This window comes from Saccostrea cucullata, unplaced genomic scaffold, assembly GCF_032062105.1.
Source record: "Saccostrea cucullata isolate Sc308-1 unplaced genomic scaffold, CSIRO_AGI_Scuc_v1 ctg661, whole genome shotgun sequence".
Classification (NCBI taxonomy): Eukaryota; Metazoa; Mollusca; class Bivalvia; order Ostreida; family Ostreidae; genus Saccostrea; species Saccostrea cuccullata.
The window spans coordinates 4,634-21,014 of record NW_026919374.1 but is presented as its reverse complement, the minus strand read 5'-3'; the positions used below and the strand labels follow the sequence as shown (position 1 = coordinate 21,014).

At 32.0% G+C, this 16,381-nt stretch overlaps 1 protein-coding gene across 1 annotated transcript in view; it reads left to right on the top strand.

Moving 5' to 3' along the window:
• LOC134230035 (A disintegrin and metalloproteinase with thrombospondin motifs 9-like) overlaps window positions 1–16,381 on the top strand; it is a 90,301-nt gene extending 73,920 nt beyond the window's left edge. Inside the window, exons 29-40 of the mRNA XM_062711811.1 lie at window positions 4,933–5,097; window positions 5,301–5,474; window positions 7,487–7,657; window positions 8,067–8,258; window positions 9,436–9,571; window positions 9,697–9,788; window positions 10,117–10,202; window positions 10,785–10,924; window positions 12,552–12,649; window positions 12,938–13,042; window positions 13,260–13,368; window positions 13,628–16,381. Of these exons, the coding sequence (XP_062567795.1) occupies window positions 4,933–5,097; window positions 5,301–5,474; window positions 7,487–7,657; window positions 8,067–8,258; window positions 9,436–9,571; window positions 9,697–9,788; window positions 10,117–10,202; window positions 10,785–10,924; window positions 12,552–12,649; window positions 12,938–13,042; window positions 13,260–13,352 (1,452 nt within the window). The 3' untranslated portion in view covers window positions 13,353–13,368; window positions 13,628–16,381. The remainder of the gene's footprint in view (window positions 1–4,932; window positions 5,098–5,300; window positions 5,475–7,486; window positions 7,658–8,066; window positions 8,259–9,435; window positions 9,572–9,696; window positions 9,789–10,116; window positions 10,203–10,784; window positions 10,925–12,551; window positions 12,650–12,937; window positions 13,043–13,259; window positions 13,369–13,627) is intronic.

Sequence of the window (16,381 nt, the reverse complement as noted above, 5' to 3'; positions counted from 1 at the left end):
GACTTACATCAAGGCGATATTAACAATTGCAATCTGTCAGAATTAAGACACTGTAAGCAATCGCCCTCAATTACGCTCTTCTATTGCCCTTGATTACGTTCTTTACAATCCTCTTCATAATTGTTTCCATCGTATTTTTTATTTCTTCAGAAAAATCTTGAATTTTTTTCCCACTCTAGTATTTGTACGATATTTTGTAAAAATGCCAACTGGGCCAAACGTTAGAGTTTTTTTTTATTGATGATTCTCCAAGTCTGTCTGGGTGTCTTGTTGCAATTAGAAAGTTGCACGTACTGCTCATTGCGTTTTTTGACCTTTAAATATCGGTTTGTGATCCACCCAGACCAATCAGCATTACCTCCCGTTACAACATTTTTATCAAACTTATCTGACACCTGTGATCTTTTTTATACGTAGAGGTGCAATCCTTAGCATGTTGCACACTTCTTTTATGTAAAAACATCATGTCTGAATGATAAAAGTATTAGCTTTAGACAATGGATAATTGGCATCTATAATCATAGTTTTGGGTTTTTTTCTTTGTATTAGAGCACTTTAAAAGAAAATTCTCAACAAAAAAGTGTTTCAAAATGCAAGAAATTTCTTAATTGATACTTTTTGTTTCTTGAACTTGAACAGAATTGCAAAAAAACTGTTGCTTCAATTAGGCTGCTGAGCTTGTGCATTTTTCCTGGAAATTTCCACCTGTGAAAATCTGCTATGTGCAAGTTACTGTGGATAGGAAAACCTTGACTTTGTTTCACATTTTTGAAATGATCAGACAATCGTGTTTATATAATCAGTGGGTGGTAAATTCAACAGCTTCAGCTGCTGCGTAAATACCAAGCCAATCATGACGTTACTGTCTCGAAAAATTCGTCTTCCCTTCTCCTCATTTCAAATTATTTCAGGTTATTTTTTAAAATGAAATTCAATTTTTCCAAAGTGGATAATAATAAGAGAAAAAATATACTTAAAGCAAACCATAGGACAAGGGCCCATGGGTCACAACACTCACCTGAGTCACCATATCTCTAATGTTTTTGGCATACCTCCCTTAGGATGCAACATGTCATTTGACAAAATTATTCTTAATTATATTATGCCTATTTAACCTAGTTTGTAGTATTTTAAGGTCATATAGTACAGCATAGCAGTGGTTATAAAAAGCATAGATTGTAGGTATTTGCCCTATGAGGTTAAATTAATGTTTGTACATTTTTTTACTTGAGTATAGAAGTGATTTGAAAGGTGTACATGTATTTACATGCATGATACGTTCACTGTGATCTCAAGAATTCAGTGTGTAAATTTTTTGTCGTACATTGTGAATTTATGACAAAAACAGGATATTATGTGTCACATCATATAGAACATAATTACCCCCCCCTTTTTTATGACATGCAGGGTACAAGAAATAGTGCTGCAGAGTTTGAACAGATATTTATCAGAGACTATTTGATGAGAAGTCATAGGTATTGGCAAAACCCAGGAATTTTTCTTAAAATAGATTTATACAAGCTTTTTGGAGATACTACTTTTATCTGATAAAGAGCTCATTTTTAGAACAGATTTTATTTGGTATTCAGAGAAAATATTGTAAAGTTGCAATTCAAACTTGAATGAAAAGAAGTACAAATTAATGTATGTCACACATATTTATTCCGATGGATAATGTACTTTTATAAAAGAATGGAAAAGTTATTGAGTGCACTCGATAATAGTACTCATAAATAAAGAAATAAATAGTACATATATTTTTTTCTACTTTAAATCACCATATTTATTGTTCATTCTATTTTTCGAAAGGAATCTTTTCTAGTAATTGTTAATTTACATGTTCAATATTTATTCATGAAATTTGGACTGATTTTTTTTTTTGGTTGGTTGGGGGGGGGGGGGTTGAAGGGGTGTACTGAAGATCTTTGCAATTGATACTAAATAAGACACAGATATGATTTCCTGTTTTTGTCATAGTGGTTTTATTGTTATATACTTAAAATTTAACTGTAATAATTATATAATGATTACTTAGATTTTTGTTTTTTTAGTCCTTGTATTGATATTAGGTGCAATTAAAGTGAAATCTTGACTGTATTCAGTTTTTATTATGATATTGTATATTTTTTTTTATTTTATAGCATAATATTTTGATATTTTTCTTTGAAAGTAATATTTTTTAATATCAGTGGTGCTTATTTTTATTATAATTTTTGGTCTGTGATATATATTATTCTATGTGTATTAATATTTGTATGTGCCAAAAAAAGATGTTGTACATTTGTCATATTAAAGTTATTTTTGATACCACTTGTCATGTTTCCATGGAAAACCACAAGTACAAGGCAAATTAAGGAGTTCCTATCCATTTCTCTGCAAGAAGTTATCCCCCTTCTGTTCCCTCCTGCTTTTGTTCCCTTGGTAAAAATAAAAGACCAATTGATTTTAATAAGCTACAAAAATACATGCAGGTCAAAGATAAACACATGCAACCTTAAAAATTGGACTATCAGAGAAATTATTGTATGGCAGTGCAGTGTGATTAATGAATAAACATCTAGCATTTGATCACCAATTGATATGCTAGATTTAACTGTTTGATTAGCTATTAATCTTTATTGTATTAATTAAAATGTTCGCCATCTAATCAAACTAATGATATATACCAGACAAAATAAGAAATTCAGCTAAAATATTTTCCAGACTTCTAATAGAAACATATGATACCTTAAAGTTAAGAAATGCTGGAAAATACATTTTATTTGTCAAAAAAAACCTCTCTAAGTGAAAGAATAAAGAATAGTGGAGTAATCTGGAAGTATTAAAATGAATTGAATGATAAACAAAAGGCAATGGAAATAAACCAATCTCTTCAAGATGCCATTCTTTTCTGCTGAATACAGAATAAAACTATTGCAAAAACTGTATGTGAAATAAGTAAATAATAAATGTTCAGGTTAACATTAATGTCATGAAGCCCCATGGACTTTATCTTCCTTCTCTCCAAGAGATTCCTTGTCAGTTTTTGAAATCTACAGTCAAACCTGAATATTCTAAATGCAGATCTTTGTAATTAAAAGAACCAAGAAATATTAAGAAATACCCCATCTTTTGCCTCTTCCACTTTAAAAGAACTGAAAATTCCCTGAGTGCAGCCTCTTGTTGTTAAGGTAGCTCCACCCATTAATGTCAGATCGGTTCTGTTTGCACATTCTTCAATTTTAAAACCTGGCATATGTGAAAATTAAAAGAATAAGAAAGCATTGTGAGCTCTGGGAAATGGAGGGGAACTCTTCACAAAATTTCTGAACTACAGTCGAACCTGATTGTCTCGAATAATTTGGCAATCTTTTAACAAATTATCATTTTCCAAAAAAATTGTGCAAAAATCTTATAATCTGAAGTGTGTGAGATTCTACTGTTTAGAAATGCTGTTCTTGCCAGCAAAATGAGGGATGAATACCATTGTTTTACAAGAGAACTGCTGGTCTTACAAAGTGCAAAGTAATTTAAACCAGATTGTATTAAGAAGCAAAAAGAGTTTTTTGCAAATGATATAATAAACACTTGAAATTAACAAAATTTTTTAGATCTTTGTGTTTTTCATGTGATTGTTTTGGATATAGAGTTAATGGATAAGAAATATGCCTTGATTTTTAGTGGTTTGTTTGGAAACTTCAATTGTACAAGAACTGGTTTGGATTTTTCATTAAATTTTCAAGATGAACATTTATTTCCATTTATTAAACATGTTGATCAGGGTCTGAGGGAAGTTATTGTATGCATATTTAATCTATTGGATCAGGCTTGTATTTTTTATCACTTCCTGTTTTTAAGATCATTGTCATTTGAAGCAGTATAGTGTTAATATAAATTAGATACTGTTCAGATATCTATTCAATTTTACAAGGGAATTCTGTTTCCACATAAGGATGAAGCTTTGTTTTACAAACTGGTGAAATTGATGTCATACATATTTTTTTCATGAATTACACACAGAGATATTTCTCAAAATAAGCATCTATAGCTATATAACATTTCATAAGATAACTCTTTTCTTGAGGGAGATTCATAAAGCCTATGCATTCAGAGGGAGATAAATCACCTTAAAGGGGAATCTTTTATATGATGATGTTAATGATTTGATGCTCCATCAACTTAATCAAACTGTTGTGCTGATAAGATCAGAGGGGTACAAGGTGCAGCAAATGGAGGGGGAAAAAGGCAGCATTTCCCTCTATTGCAGAGAGATTAATGGCTTCTCATTTATATCCAGAAATTGATGTAGAAATAGAGTGTAGGGGGTTGTGATTTGTGTTGATTTCCTCCCGGTGGAGGGATAAACAAGCTGGGCGAGGTCACTAGTCTAATGAGTCCATTGGCCAGACAGACTTGGTCTTTGACCTGCATGGTAATCCAGGGTACTGACTTGCATGTAAGGTGAACATACATGATCAATCAACTGTTTTATTTTTGAATATGTGGATTAAGAAAGATAAATTTTTGACCATCTGTTTATTAGATTAGTTAAAGGAAAATTTGCATTTATATATAATTTATCAATTTTGTTTTTGTTTGATTGTTTGATTTTTTTTTGGGGGGGGGGGTTAGAGGGTCTCTTTCAAAGTGTTATGTGTACATATAAAAATATTACAGTGAAACTTGTCTAATCCAGATGTTGTGTATTCTGAAAACTTGTATAATACATTGTAAACTTCAAATCCCTTTCAGTAATTTAAGTTGTTCAAAATGTTGTCCTGTCCAGAATTTGACCAATATCTCTGGAACCAATGGTGTCCAGATTAGATAAGTTTTACTGTTTAGCAGTTTTCCAAATTTTTCTTCAAGATTTGAAAAAAAAGAATTGGTAATTTTTACAAGGAATAATCTAATTATACTGTATTAATGTAAACCTATGTTATTTTTCCTCAGTGTTCAGTGACGTGTGGCAGAGGACACCAACAGAGGACAATCACGTGTGTCAATGATTCCGGGGAGGAGCAGGACCCCTCACAGTGCCTCGCCAGTAAACCCCGCAGCGTCAAACAGTGTCACATGGGGCGCTGTCCAAAATGGCACAGGGAAAAGTGGTCTCGTGTTAGTATGCAGACAGCTCAGGGACTTGACCCAAGACTTTCATTTAAAACAATAAGCTCAGTTAGAATTACTGTGATCTTTTTTCTCTTAATGTTTGTAGTATTATTGCAACATTTAATATAACAACTATTTAGAGGAAGGCAGCTAAACATGATCAATTTTGCAAAATAAAATATTATAAAAAAATATCCATTTTATTTCAGTGCTCAGTTACCTGTGGTAAAGGCCTGAAAACTCGCACATTGACTTGTAAGACCCGACACTTCCAAGTGGTGGATTCTGCCTACTGCAGCAGTACCCGCAAACCCAAAACTCAGAAAGTCTGTACCAGACGGCCATGTTCTGACTACTCCTGGAGGAGGGCACCATGGAGCCAGGTATGTCTACAGACTGATCAGGAAAGGGGGGTGGTATTGGACTTCTAGCTATATTCCAATGCCTTTAGTATCAGTTTTATTAGTGGAGCATGTTTGCCCATAACTTTCCTACTTAGTAGAATAACAGATAAAATTGTAAAAAGATTTTAGCTCCATATCAGTGAAAGATGATATCCTTTTTATGAAGGGGAGGTTTAGGTCTGCATGTCATATACCCCAGTACATACATAATGGCTAGTTCATCGGTTTTGGATCATTTGTTCAGACAAAGACATCTGAATGGATGAACTATAAGAACCACTTAAATATGTTCACCAGCATGCTGATAAAGATGCATGAACAAATAGTCAGAAATAAAATGTTAGTTAAGTGTTAACCTTTAACACTCGAAGTTTGAGATCTCCATATATGAGTCAAGGGTAGATGGTAGTTACTTTATAATTAAATACAGGTTGCCAGAGTCTGTGAAGTACAGCTCTCCAGTGTTTATACCCAATGCCCCTTGCTACCTCAGCATCACGCGGACAGTATTCACTCCTAAGTTTAACTAATGTTTCAGTTTTTACTAGGGGATGTGGTTATTAACAAAATAAAAATCTTCAACCCTATAGCCATGATGAACAGTTATTGCAAAAAAACGAATCTTTAATAACAAAAAAAAGAGAGAGAGGGTCTTGTCTAGACTCTATAGTAAGCACTTTACCCTGGGATTGGTAGTCTGGGGTTTTAGTACACAAGTCCTTTAATACAACATAAACTTCAGGCATGCAGACATAATGTACAGTGGTTTTTGATGAAAACTTATTGGTATTCCAACTGTGATGGGAATGCAATAATATGTTTTTGTGTAGTTATTCGCACTTAGTTCACACATAGAGTGCAACGTTCATTTAAAAAAAATTACTAGCAGTTGTTTTACGTATGATTTTTCAAAGTGCTTTTTTAACTGGTGCAAGCAAAGGTTTTAGAAAAATCCAAATACAGACATGATCTAAACATATAGTTTAAATACCATTACAAAAGATAAAACTTGTAAGGTTCTCACCTATCCAAAGATTTACAATAACAGCGAATCCTCTGTGAGAATGTTGCATTATTGTGGGAATTAAAAAAATATATTAAACTTCTTCTATTTTTATGACATATTAAATTTCTACTTGTTGTTAATAAACTCGCTGATTTCTGGATGACTGAGAATTGTTCTGTCAGCTTCACCCCTTCATGTGGAAAAAGAACTCCATTCCTTTTGGGGTATAACTAACATCAAAGAAGGCTAATACTTTGTGCAAGGAGATTGTAATATAATTTTTTTCTAGACTGTTTAATTTTAAATAGGAATTCTTCTGGCAAATTTTATTTATTGGTTTTATAAAGTTCTTGATAAATTTTCTCTTGGTTTTCATGGTAGAGCTTGTATGCGTAACTCTAAGAGAGATCTCATTTCATTAAAATTGCATAGAAATGCTATACTCCTTTAAATTATGGGGTTTTTTTTTTAAAGAAAAAAACAGAAGGTGAGGCACTGACTAGGGCAAATATTTCTATTGGATTGTAGTGATTGCATCATGTTGTTACATCAATAAGTCAAGTTTTACTGATGTGCCAGTAATAATCTGGGTCTCTTGAGGGGGATTGTAATGTTTACCTCGTCAAGTATGCAATATAATGTGTGAGGTTTGAACTCAAAACACTCAGAAGTTACAAAAGAGAATTCATGCAATCCTCTAATATTTAATTAAGTTACTGGAATTCATAATGTTTTGGGGAGGTTGCAGTTGAAAAACAGAGCAAAAAAAAAAAAAAGAGATATGTTGTAAATATTTGTCTCTGTATTGTTCACTAGAATTGTGTCATACAAATGGTAGTTAAAAATATGTGCAAAGAATATCAAATATTGTAATGTTTTTCATGATATGTACTAAATAAGTATATATACTACATGTTATATACTATATGAAGTATAATTGTAGATGACTGAAATTAAAAATAAAAAAATCTTGGATCTTTTGCAGTGCTCCCAGACCTGTGGTTTTGGAACAAAAGATCGGGAAGTGTACTGTATTGATCGTCGTGGACGGCGAGTGGATGATTTACTGTGTGGGAACCAGCACAAACCAAAATCACGACGACGCTGTAACGAGTTCCCCTGTCCCTATATCTGGAATACATCACCCTGGTCAAAAGTATGAAAACTTGAAGAATATTATGTGATGAAAAAAGCTTAGTATATTGAGAAGAATTGGTATATACCGTGGGTATATGGTTATTATGATTACAGTCCATAATTTTTTTGAAATAGGAAAAATTGGATTTTAATCCTTTTTTGACTAAATACACATGCTTGAATAATTTATGTCTGAAATAAGCAGGGGAATTGTAGATTTATAACTTTTATATAAATGATATAAAACTTTGAAATATATGTGAAAAAGAGACCCAAACATAAAAAAAATTATTAATATTGATTATTACTTTGTAAGCTAAGAGGATCCATCTCTCTGATCTTTTTAAAACTCGGAAGTATATTTATGCTCTAGCTAAGAAAGATAACTCTGATTTGCCTTAAATGAAAAGAGAAGAATTTTACTTCAGTGTAATGCTACATGCGGTGAGGGAATGCAGACCAGATCTGTTGTATGTCAGGCGGTGACCAAGGAGGGGTGGATCCTACCCGGATCCGTGCCTTACGGATGTCGCCCAGAGGAGAAACCACCTACCACACAGACCTGTAACTTTGGAGACTGTGGCTCCCCCCACCACTGGGTCGTGGGGTCATGGGGAAAGGTACTAAAAATAGAAATATTTTTACTTCAGAATTAGTTTATATATTAAAAATAATAGACTGATTCTGCATGATACTAAGTATATAATTAGAATGTGTATATTTATCAATCAAAAATTTTAAAAATACTGAAGGATCATGATTTGTACATTACTAACTTTGTGATAGAGCATAGTAAACGTGAAATAATTATGAAGTAGTGACAGTTTGATGAGGCACCTGTTGTATTTATGTTTTAGCACTAGTAACCTTGCACTGTTCCACATTAAGTGGGGACAAGGTGCAAGGTCATTAAGAGTAAGTACTGCTTAACATGCTCTGCTAAGTCCTAATGATGCTTTGTCTATCAGCTTGTTTCCCATGCATTACTACAGGAAAACTATCAAATTACAGTATGAATGATAGGGGGAAAAAACATTACTGTAAATTAAAAAGTTATTTCAAGGATTTGGTTTATTAAATGTATTTGAATATTTTTTTAATGAGATATATTTTATCTTACAAAAAAAAAAGTTGCATTTAAAAAAAATAATAAAGGAAAAATGTTGTGCAATTTCTTTTTTTATTTCAAGACTTTGGGAAACAGGCCTTGAGAACTGGGGACACATGAAAAATTTTTCAAAGTCCAACTTCGCATTATCTCCCTTTGCACAGAAGCTTAATTTTGCAAATATTTTAAAAGAGTGGCTAGTTCAGAATTCAAAAGAAAAGGAGCTGCATTTTCATTAACAATTGCTAAGAAATTATTATTAAGAGAAATACTAGTAATTTATAAACAAGAGATTTGATACTATGTTGTCGAAGATCAGTAAATGTGAGACCAGAGATTGCTATGTTTGCAATGATTTTGAAATTGACTCATGTATTACAGTTATAATTTTTTATATAATTTAAAGCTCTATTGAGAGACAAAGAAAGTGTACACTTAAGAAATGATTCATTGAATTATTATTTTACATTAATAAAAAAAAAGTTTACCAGAAGTTTAATTTATTTCAAGGTTTTTTGGTCGAGTTTTATGCTACATGTATTTGTAATTGATGATTTATTTCCGTGATAACAGTATTTTGATTATTATCAACTCTTCATTAAAATGCTTCTGCTTTCTGTGTAGATAATGTTTCATGTTTATAAGAATCACTTTTTATGTAACTGAAGATTTTAATTCTCTCTTTAAAGTGCTCCTCCCGGTGTGGGTGGGGGAAGCAGCGTCGCCTGGTACTGTGTGTGGACGTCCTTGGTAGACGCCGGTCTCGTAAACAGTGTGCCCCAGACCTAAGGCCTACAGCACAACAAAAGTGCTACACTGGACCATGTAAGTTAATACATTGCATTGTCTGAAATTTTAGATTAGAAGATAAAATTCATTTTGTTAACATTTTAAGTGAAGTGTCATCAAATTTCCTGATTGCATGAAATATAAGAAATTGATTTTTACAGGTTATGCGCGATCTTGTTTAGAGCTGAAGGAGAAAACAAAGATTCGACATGATGATACATACAGTATACTAGTCAAACGACGAATATTGCAGGTAATCATGGTTCTTACCTGAAAACAGTCAAGTGAACCCTTATTATCTCAAACCTGATAGGACTTAGAAAAAAACCCACAGGATATCCAATCATTCAAAATGTCAAAGTTAAAGGACAGTTAAATAAAAGACATAATTTAAAATAGAATTGTTGGGATTTTCATTGAACTCTAAAGTATCCACGGCAATTGAGATATCAAAGTTGATGTGGCTAAATTGAAATTGTAAAAAAAAAAGTCAGTTACTTCAAAGATGTGGTAGCTTTTTCTTCACCTGTTCAATTTAATACTGACATACACTTTCATAACTGTACTTTGTGTTAAACCAGATATACTGCAAGAACATGAGAAAACAACCATCTGAATACATCACTCTTCCAGCTGGAAATAATTTTGCTGAGATATATGGACTGAAGTAAGATTTTGCTACTGATAAAGTGAAATTCTCTCAGAATATGTTATTTTTTAAAACTTATTTTTAAGCCTAAATATATGAATATTTTTAAACAGCTCCAAAATCAGCTGATTAGAGCTAGTTAATGAAATTGAAAAAATGAATTTAAAGATGTTAAAATATTTAGAAAGCAAATATTTGTGTATGAATTAGTATACAGTTAAAGTATATCATTGAAGGAGTTGCACCAAGGGAAATAGTCCTGGTCAAGGGGAACTGGAATCTTGCTATCTCCCTCAATGATATACTTTTTAACTGTTTTATTATACCAATACAAATAGAGGATTACAAATGGCGGGGAATTAGCTTCAAGACTAATGCACGGGGAATTAGTCAATTAACATATTAGACCGATACAAAAGAAAAATCTAAAGGATTACGGATAACCAGGGAATTAGCTTCCGAAGCAGGGATTAGCTCATTTAACTAATGCATGGGAAATTAGTCCATTCACTGAGATTTCTAGGAAATTTTTCACATTTTACTGCTTTGCTTTTATAAAGGAAAAAATCAGTCGAGGTATAATAAATATATTAATTTTAGACTACAACGACCAAATCATTGTCCAAATAATGGCACACGATCTGACGACTGTGAAAAATGCCGGGATAATCATTATAAAGAGGAAGGCAACACAACGTACACCAAAATACGGATAGACCTCGCATCACTAAAAATCATCAGTAAGTATGTAACGCAACTTACACCAAAATACAGACAGACCTCGCATCACTAAAAATCATCAGTATGTGTGTAACACAACCCTTAAAAGTTGTGAAGAAACAAAAAACAAAATTTAACAGACAAAAGTACAGTCTCACTTCGTTATTCTAAAATCATTTTGGCCAAGGAAAAAGCAGAATTTAAGGTATTGAATTCAGAATGCAAGTAAAATAAATACAGTCCAACTTTGCTATCTTAACTCTTTTCCCCCTGTTGCCACCATTTGACGCATATGCGATTTCCCTAGAGTGTTTATCTGGCTGCCCCCTGAAGCCATTTTGACTGACTTGAAATGACTGACCATTACATTTAGAACATGCTAATTAAGTACCTAAACATCATCAAAGTGTCACGTATTATATATCAATGTTTGGGGAATAGATTGAACTTTAGTATTGTCATATAATTTTTTAAGAATAATTAATCTACAATTAACAATTAGGTGAAACCAGGTAAAATGAATTTTTCACAACTAATCTTCATAATATCCTTTCTATGAAAGAAATGTTCTATAAAATATACCAGTAAACTTAAAATATAATACCAAACCAATTAAAAGGCTCATTATTTTTTGTTTAATTCATATTAATTATTAAATTAAGATAGATTAGTAATGATAGGTAATTATCTTAGACTTGAGCCAACTAAACTTCACAATCATGTTCAAGCAGGCATGTTTATAAATATTTTATATATTTAGTTTTTGACCACTTCTTGCAAAAGTCTTGGGGAAAATAAATTAATACATGTTTTTATCTAAATCAATGCCCAGATGAAAAAAATGCTGAAAGTAGATTATTTAGTACTCATAAAACACATGGGAAATCTGTGGCTGCCATTGTTGTTCTTGTTAAAGATTCTATGATGTTCTTCCTCTAATTTTCATTGTAAAATTTTATTTCTATTAAATTCAACTGTGTGTAAAAACATTGTGAATGCTAATACAACCCAAGGTATGTTACATAAAATGCAATATTAGGCTGAATTTTGCTTGTGACAAGGCCCAATTTCTTCTTGTAAACAGACTGGGCGCCATTGTTTTCACACAGAAATCTCAAGTGAATTCACACCAAGCTGTGACTTCACTAATTATAGTAACATTACCTAATGTGTAATACACATGATTGGCTATCATTTAGAGCTGAATTTATTTAGAAACAGGGGAAATCACAGAGCTAATTTAGGGTTGTTGTGTGTATGCGTCAAATGGTGGCATCAGGGAAATGGGGCATAGTGTCAAATGGTGGCATCAGGGGGTAAAGGATGTAATGCATTAGGGGGAAAAGAGTTAAACTCAATAGGACTAAAAAAAAAGTAAGATCTCTGATGAGGCTCTGAGATATCAAGGGTAAATTACTCAATGAGTGGTTTGGACTTCAAGTTCCCTTTGCAATATCCGTAGTACCGGTAATTGAAATGTCAGTGTCTGAGATACCAAAGTTCAACTGTAGTTAGAACTTCCAAGTTACTTGGACACATTTAAAGTATTTGAAATATCAATGTTCAAGATATAAAATTTCAACTAAAATTTTTTTCTTCCAGTTCTCTTTGTCTGAATCTGAGATTAATTTCTGTTATTTTTGACAGCCAATGACACTACCTTTACCACAGGCAGCTATGGAAGAAGGAGCATTCCATTCGCAACAGCAGGGGACTGTTACAGTTCACAGGGTGATTGCCCACAGGTATGTAACAACCATTTTGATTGACTGATTGCACTGATCGAAGCATTTCCAGCTGTTCTTATAATTGCCTAATAGGTAAGCTAGGGCTAATTTAATTGACTATTTGCCAACAGAGTATGTTACAATCATTCTAACTGGCTAATTGCTTACAATTTTTCTACACTATTTGAACTGGTTTAATAGAATCATTAATCGGCAGGATGTTTTGCATCTCTATCAAACATAGAAATTTAAGATAATGTTACTTAGATGTATCAATGTATATATAACAACTGTTTTCTTTTGTAGGGTCAGTTCAGTATAAACTTGGCAGGGACTGGATTTATTGTATCTAAGAATACCAGCTGGATTTTACATGGTCTCAATGCCTCCAAGAAGATTCAAATCTTGAATGTAGGTTCTTATAACTTCCTCTCCCTTCTTTTCTTGTAAATGTGTTATTTTGTTTTAGCAGCATATTCTGTAGAAGATCTATATTTAAGAAAGAATATTTTAAATGTGATATTTTATGTTAAATAATAAAAAAAATTGGTTCAGGTTTTACGATAGAGAGAAAGTTGTCTCCCTTTGTATGTCCTCTTTTATTGTATGTTTTATGTGTGATTGACAGGATGGTGAGATGGTACGGGGTCAGTGCGGGGGCTACTGTGGAAAGTGTCTACCTGACCCCACCACTGGACTCCAACTGGACACCAGACACTGACCAATGCCAACATTAGGTATATACCAATCACCAGGGAAACATTTTCTGTTAAAATAGATACTATTTTTGAACATCCTATGTAATATTTTTTATGTCAAATTGCCTTTGATTAAAGAATGATCTGCAGTTAATATTAAGCAGTTTTTTTTTGCATTGATGTTTTTTATATGAAATATGTGTTACAGCTGTCATTAAATTTTAATTTTTTGAAATGTTGATGTTTTTGTGCTGCATTGCTAAATTTTGAAATTACACGGTACTTTCTCATTTTATAGGTACCTGGTATATCAAATAAAATAAATCTTGCCGAGTTCTTGCACCTGACTCACTATTCCGTCCTTGGATACTTACAAATGTCTCGAGAAGTCTCAGTTGTATTCAGGTTGTCAAGGACATCCTCAAGGGAACACAGGGTGAGATGCATTGAGGTCAAAGGTCGAAGGTCGAGAAACAGAGGTGTTATAAGCCTTAGTAATCCCCTCTTCTCCAGAGTGTTGGTTGACAGAGGACCTCAAAGCTGTACCACGGGAAATTCTGATCTCCAAGTGAACTGATATTTAACTTCTGTGTATGAGAAACCCATTTATTCCTTACCATGCATTATTCATAACTGATATTGTATATCATGCATGTAACTCACAATCACATATACATCTTGTCTTCTCAGAAAATGAAATGTGGAGTCTATACTGATGTTAAAGTTTTTGCTTAGAGTTATATGTTAGATAAGTATAAGCACTGGTGAAGAGTTCCAACGCTGTAGCTTCATTGACGGAACTCCCCTCTTTTAAATTTAGAAAAGAAACATTTGTGACTATAACATAGCTACAACAAGAACATTTAACAGTCACAAATACAGATTTACAGGGTAATGTCCTACGACAAGACATAACTTGATCTTTTATGATGAGAAAAAAATATGTGGGTATCACATATATGTAAAAGGCCAGTTTTTAATGTTTTACGAGATTGTTTTCATCATATCATGTTTATCCTAAACTAAAGAAAAACTACATTATATTGTATATTTTACTTTTTATATAAGAATGTAGTGTACAAGTGCAATATTTATTTCTAAGTTATAAGAAGTGTTAAATTTTGTTTTCTGTACAAATGTATATAGTGCTGAACACATGATCAAAGTCCTACTTTTTAAGTATACACGTATATTTGAAGAAAGTTCATGAAGTGACACAATATTTTTGACACTTTTAAAGGAACATATAGCTAGAAAATAAACATATTTTATATAAACGTAATTTTTTCCTGGGAATCATAATTCCATGGAATCTCAATTTCTGTTCAATCTGCAACTAGAAAATTACCCAGATTTTATAGTACAGGTGTGTGTCTAAAACGCACTTTCAAAATAATGTTACAAATTTGGGTGGAAAATTGGCAACTGTGAATTAAGGCCATTCCAGGTTTTTTCTCTGTTTAGCGTCCACCCATCTTTCAAAAACCTACCTACCTATTCGCAAAAAACACAAGCCAAAACATAAAACACAGGCTTAAAATACGTAAAAATGACGCCCTTCAAATGATTTGATCTAATAAAACTGCTCTAATAGAAGAAATATCTATTCTTATGCAAAAACAAGGGATTAAATGCTTAAAATACACCCAATATAACTTACTGTATTGAATTATTTAGAGAAATTGACAAAATTCAAAAATTTCGACTAAATTAATCAATTTCAGGACTCCTGATGTTGTGTGTTTTTTCTTATATGGGGTGTCAAAAACCAAGGCGCACGCGGACGCTAAACATAGAAAAAACTTGGAATGGCCCTGAATCCTGTTTAAAACAATGTATGTGTACAGAAACTTCATGTTAATATCATCTTAACTCAATTTTTTGAACAATCAGGGGATATATATTCGATTTATAAATATGCCTGCATTAATTTTGTATTTTTACAAAGGAATTTGTATTAAATATAAAAACAATATGGTCAATTTTAAAGGTATTTGATTTTCTGTCATTTCTACTTTGTAGCTGGATATATTTTGTGGGAAAGTAAAGTATTATTTTTAAAAATGAATATTGGCCAAATGTTTGAGAAAATTTTTAAACCTAATATTCTAGTGTTTAAAGATTTACAGCTGAAGGTAATTATGTGTTTACATGTAGTTCATCTTCGTCTCCATGGATAATCAAAATACATGTAACTTTATTTTCAAACATGCATATGCATTCTCACTGCCAATTTATTAAAATTACCTCCCTTGTATTCAATCCATTTTTGTGTATATGTAAACCTTATACTGAGAATTTGAGAGTTAGAGAGTATTGGTTTTAATGAACAAATTTGGGCATTTCTCGTGTTTATTTTTTCCAAACAGATTATAAGTTAAAAAATTTTATGTGTATTTAATTGTTTTGCCAAATCTAACGACACAAAATATGTTTAAAGACATGGTAAATTGACAATCGATTAAGCATTTTCAATTTGTGAGTTTGTGATGTCTTGGGTTTAATGTTTTTATATGTAGGGAGATTTTTTTTTGTGACATGTATTTTTGATAATTTAAAAAAGGGTCATAATCATATACAAATGTAGTAATTTATTCACCTAAATGTATGTTATACCGGTTTAATTTTTTTTAGATGTCTTTTGTTGTAGACCTGTAGCATCTTAATGATATATTAGAAAAAAAAAGCTTTAATACATTTAGCATTTTCCCTGGGTATTTATTGTTTTTATATGAACAATGTACGCACAAGTTGAAGCGACTTTAGCTTCCTTTATTTTGTGTATATATTACCTGTATTTCTTGTATTTGTGATGTAATTATTGTAGACCATATTCATATATACATATGAACACATTGATCAGTTAGTGAACCTTTTTGCTCTTTTTTTTTTTTTAAATCAAAGGAAATGCATGTAAAAACATTTTAGATGGATATATTGCATATTAATGTTAATTTATGCTTTATAAAAATAACTTTTGGTCATGTTTTGAAATTTTTTTTTCTACAAATCCAACATTTTTCTACTATGTTGATTTTGATTTGAAAAATAC